Raw genomic sequence first — 5,564 nt, 5'->3', positions numbered from 1 at the left:
GTCCACTTTAACAAAAACGGCAATTATCATCTGCATATTGAGCTCAACCTACGCTATAGAAAGTCTTTATCCTATTTGCAACGATGGTGTATGCAATTGTGTATCAGGCACCTATGAGGAAATCGATGCTGGCGGCCTTAAATACTGCGCAACTGAGAGCAACGAATCTTGCACGGAACACGCCGTAAGAATTTCTACAACAGTTTGTGAATGTAAAAAAGGCTACAAGTTCAATCAAAATCGCACAGAGTGCCTTCCAATGGATAACTTTGTTCCGAATATGCCTGTAACTGCCCAGGCCACAGATGAAAGTTTTTTAAGTAAAAACACTGCAACAACTGGAAATACAGCAACAACAGTTGAGACGGCCATGGAAAGTGCCTTTGCTGATCTAGAGCAGGCGCGGCTAAAAGAAAGATGTGACAAAACAAAATTTTTTTTGCAAGTCGGAATAGTTTTAAATGTTTTTGCGCTTTTAGTTTTACTTACGTCTATGTATTGTGTTTTCAAGGGAAAGTGTTAGAAAATTTTATATGTAATTCAGAGTTTGATTATAAATGACTAAAAATGCAGTCGATTTGACATATTTTCCTTCTAATTAAATGCAATTGGTGTAGACTTTAAATTTTTGAATTTTGAAAAAATATGATATTTAAGAATTTAATGCGAATAAATTACGATAAGTGGAGTAAAGTGAATAAATACGTATCAATAAAATATTGCTTGCACTTGTTTATTATATACGATCTAAAAGTTATGAAAATAAACAAAAATGCTTCAAAAAGATGCGGTAATACATATTAAAAATAAAAATATTCCGACGGATTGATAAACTCCTCCGGTTTTTGTGGCTTTATGGACCCTATAGTCCAAAATTTTTTGGCAGTAATACTGTAAGGTACATGCCAGATTAATCAAGAGTCTTGAGGAATTTTCCGTTGATTCTGGAAGTGTCCCGCTGTTGTAATTGCCCTTCTATAGGTGCTTTTCGCTGGGCCGTGTTTGGGTGGAGGTGCTCGTGTGCGTTTAACATAAGGATAGATTCACAATACAGATACACACGAAACGATTACATTGAACATACACTTTTTCTCTTTTATTTATATACATATGTACATCGAAATGTAACATTGTTCACACGGTTGTAAGAGCCAGTGGCTCGCCTTTCAAAATTAAAAAAAAAAAAACAGATTATATAAAAACATAATATAGCAAACCTCCGAGTGTATTTTGTGCCATGAAAAACAGCTTCTCATAAAAATACAATCGCCGTTCGGAGTCGGCCTAAAACTGTAGGTCAACATCAAGGCGCACGCCACAAATCGGAGGAGAAGCTCGGCCAAACACTAACATATGTGTAAGCGCTAATCTATTATTAATATAGCGATCGGTCCGATGAGTTAACAATTTTCTTTTACGTCTATTGACACAAAAAATATTTATTGACCCAATACTTAATTTTTTTTTTTAACTACATATACTCCGAAAAGTAACAGGAATTGACAGTTAAGTTTTTTTTTTTTTCTTATATTGACTTGGTTAAGTTGCCTATTTTGCGATTTTTTCCATATTTTTCTTTCTTGTTCCTATATCCTTTTTTCCTCTTTTAGTTATGCTTTTCATGATTTTTTTGAACATGTGACATGTGTAAAATATGTATGCATTTTTGTTTTTATTATTTAATCCTGTTGTATTTTGCCTTTTGTCTTTCTTGTTTTTTTTTTTGTTTTAGTAGTGGATTTTTTTTTAATTTATTTTTTTTATTCTATTTTAAAAAATACAAAGTTCTGGCTTCTGACCTTCGGCCTAGAGTGCTCCATCTGGTTTGGTTTCTCGCAAGAATTTATTAGCTCTTTAAACAGCCCAGGTTTTTTAGTAGTGCTAATTTCAATTAAGGTCTTGTAAGTGTCGAAAAAATTTAATTTCATTCTCATAGCATTGTACTTGTCACCATGGAAGATCTGATGATAATTCCTCCTTTTTTGAAGTCGGTTAAAAAAGGAAACACAGTATTCCCCGCTTAATTGTCCCCCCGTTAATTGATTTCTCCGCTTATCTGAATTGCCATATCGGTACAAAAAAATTGTATGGCTTATATTTTTTCGTTTAAAGTTTAAACTATATAAACATCATTCAATTTAAAATGCACAGATTCAATTTCTTTTAATTAATTAGGCTGTCCAATTTAACGGAAATTTTGTAATTGAACGAACTGTTCAATCAAACAAGTATCGGTTAATTGATTCCGCATTTAATTGGACCAAAAATTGTGCAATTTTTGAAGTGCAATCAAGCGGGGAATACTGTATATATCAGGCTTTTCTTGATTCTGGCCGAGTTCAATAATACACGCTAGTCGTTTGCTTTCTGTGGCAACTGAAGCTACACAGTGGAGCAAATGAAGGTGGTCGCGGACAAATTTGAGGTCTCAATTTTAATCTGATTTTAAATTCATTTCTATAAATAAAAGCTGACAAAACTGCTTATCTAACGGGGAAAAAATTTTTTTTTTTTGCTTACAATAAAGTAAGTAAGTAAGTAATAAAGCAAAAGATCTGCACACTCTCTCTGCAGGAATGTCATTTTCTTGGCCATTATTGGCTTTATTTCTTTTTTTAATTTAATAATTAATATTTTTTATAAATGTCTAGCTCATTATACATATAACAACGTGTGATAGTAAATTTTAAACAAAAAACAAAAAAACAAAAAATTATATGTTAAGGACTTATATAAACTCGATAACATCCTTGAATTTCGACCTTCTAACTGTATCAGCTTAAGAATTACCTATTCGTCCTTGTTAATCCAAAAATTTTATTTAATTTTTTTTTATTATAAAGAAATTTCCTCTTGCATTTGACACCCATATTTTTATTCTACATTGCATTGAATGTTTTAAATAATTTTTGGAATCAATCATATCTTTTAAATTACAAAGTCCTTTAAAATAAATCCTTACGTCAGAGAGAAAACGCCACTTTAAATAAAAAATTAGGTTTCAAACCCATTTATTTATAATTTATTTTATAGTAGGAAAGCTTCTCAAACAATATTGAAGCATTTTTTCGATTTATGTTGTTGAAAAGCAATGAATATCTAGATTACGCGACTAATCCAGTGATCTCGGGATTGTGATAATGACATCCCGAAAATCCCGGGATCGAAAAAGCTGAAAAACTAACATCCCTAATGCACACTTGCAAATTTAAGGCCACATTAAAACAAAATTGCCTGCATTTAATGAGGTAGAAATTTGTTACCGAATGGTACTTTATGACAAGGACTGCATTTTTGGCAATTTTCCAAAAATTTTTTTAAATAAGCCATGCCCAAATTGAAAAAATTAAAAAAAAAAAATAATTAAACCCGAACTTCAGCTTGAACGCCAATTAACACTTTAACACTTAAAAATATTATTGCTTTGGAAATTTCTCACTGTGTAGCCATGGCTAGATGGCAAGGGCTTGCATTGGTTCAGTCCTTCAACCGTAATCGCGAATGGCAAAATCAATGTGATTATTTTATTTACTTCATTTTAATCGTGGTAATTCTTTACTTACTTACTTACATACATACGTACATATGTACCTACACATGTATCTACATATGTTTGTAATTCCTTTGAATGCGAGATGCTTTAAAAAAGCACAGAGTGAAGATAAATGATGGTGAGTGATGCATACGTGCAACCAAGTATGAGTTGGGAAAGAACAACAATGTAAGGAAACCCGTATTCAGTTTCTAGCAACGCTGCAGGAACGACGTACCTAGGTACATAAAGTGCTGAAAGAAAAATTCTGATTCGAATTTATTAACTGGAACTCAAAATGTTTCACTTGCACCCACTATTCCTGACCTTTACATTCGTTTGCTATCCAGCGTTCTTCATTAAAAATCATATAAAAGTGATTGCTCTTGCCGCAACGGATATCGGCTACCTTGACGCGGTGGAAAATTCACCTACAACAAAAGCCGATGCCAGCAACACAGCCGCTGCAGGTAAGCAAGCAACAAGTGCTTAAACCGATTTGAATGCATTAATAAATACATATTTAATTATTCTACAACAGCGCTCGAAATGGATATTTTAATGCCACCCATTGAATTTACGGAATCTATTGCAGCCATAGCAGATGTCACCGCAGCAACGGCTAACGGAAAGATGAGTGATGGCGATAAGGACGATAGTACGCGCACACCAAATTGGTGGCACACCTATGATGCTTTGATGGTAGCGCTTGGCATGACTGTAATGTTAGTGTTAATGGTTTTTATCACACATTGCATCTGGCGGCGGCACATAGAACGACGCGCCTTGGAGTGGGAAGGTGAGCGAATGCGCCTAATGACATCAAGTAACTTTCCATTGGATTAATTTATGTTTTATTTATTTCAGCTGAAAGCGCCAGAATCTTCTCTAGCACACCCTGCTTTATTGATCGAAGCCAGATATTGGTCTACTAGATTAAATGAGTTGTATGACAAAGCTAACTATATATTTTTTAGAATAGCACTACGTATGTACCTAACTTAAGGCGTTTGCGATTGCATTTTTGCATCATTCAAGTTTTGAATAAATAAATAAGTTTTATTTTGTGTGTAAGTCGCGAGCTTAAATAAACTGGCTCCGAGGAAGCGGGCGCCGTCAATGGGCGCTATCCCCAAAGCTTTTGGTGTCAGCGTCGTCGGGTGCATGGACGTGCATGGGAAGAGATATTGTGTGTTGTCTGGACCTTCGCCACATGCTAGGCAGTGGTTTGCCACTTCTGAGTTCTGGCGAGAGAGATAACTGTTGAGGCTGTGGCACTAGCCTGAACGGAGTTATGCTAGGGTGCATTTGGTCTCTCTCGGCAGTTCTGCTTCTTCTATGCTGATGCTCAAGGGCGACCATCTAGAACGATGTTGTCTTTAGGGCTGCTGAGGCTCCTGCTGAGTGCAACGCTATGTAGGTTGTTGGGCGCCACTGTGTATCGCGCCGTGTTGATTGAATTGTCTACGTCTGTTCTTCAAAAGTGCATTTGTCACCTCTCGTGACGGAGGAGCGGAACATTCTTAAGCAGGACGCTGTTGGAGTTGGTTTCCAGCGACTAGTTGTTACGATAGCATGGAGTTGTGCTCCTTCTGGCTTTCTTCGTGAAGAGGCTACTCGGAAGACTTGCCGGACAGCCGCGTTCTGGCATGTTTGTAGATTTCTCTACTGCGTGTCGCTCTTTACTGCCGACCACATTGGTGCTGTGTAATTAACCACTGACGACCGCTTTCTTTGTACGTCGTGAGTAGAGTATCTTTGAGCGCTTTAGCCACCTCTAAATCGCTTTTGATTGATCTAAAACTTTGCATACTTTAGTCTTTAAGCTATTCACACATTTCTAGGGGGTCAGACCGAGAATCAAAACACTTTTATTTTTCTCCATATAACCAGGGGCCACTTTAATATACGTATTTATGTGCATAGTATTTTCTGGTAGAAAACTTAAAGCTTTTTCTTCTTTTGAAAGCTTACTATTCTCAGTGGCATTCAAACTGTGGACTCACAATGAGACTAGAAATCGATTTTGGCT

At 35.9% G+C, this 5,564-nt stretch overlaps 1 protein-coding gene across 1 annotated transcript; it reads left to right on the top strand.

Annotated features, from left to right (window-relative positions):
• Positions 1-3,667: 3,667 nt before the first annotated feature.
• LOC108358343 (uncharacterized) lies at positions 3,668-4,606 on the top strand. Its single transcript, XM_017609630.1, has 3 exons — positions 3,668-4,002; positions 4,074-4,331; positions 4,400-4,606. Exons 1-3 carry the CDS (start codon positions 3,831-3,833, stop codon positions 4,465-4,467), a joined length of 498 nt encoding a protein of 165 aa, XP_017465119.1. The 5' UTR covers positions 3,668-3,830; the 3' UTR covers positions 4,468-4,606.
• Positions 4,607-5,564: the final 958 nt, after the last annotated feature.

The sequence above is a fragment of the Rhagoletis zephyria genome, unplaced genomic scaffold, assembly GCF_001687245.7.
Source record: "Rhagoletis zephyria isolate East Lansing unplaced genomic scaffold, Rhagoletis_zephyria_1.1 Rzeph_scaffold_00239, whole genome shotgun sequence".
Lineage (NCBI taxonomy): Eukaryota > Metazoa > Arthropoda > Insecta > Diptera > Tephritidae > Rhagoletis > Rhagoletis zephyria.
The sequence above is the reverse complement of the archived record's forward strand: the minus strand, read 5'-3'. Positions and strand labels throughout refer to the sequence as shown.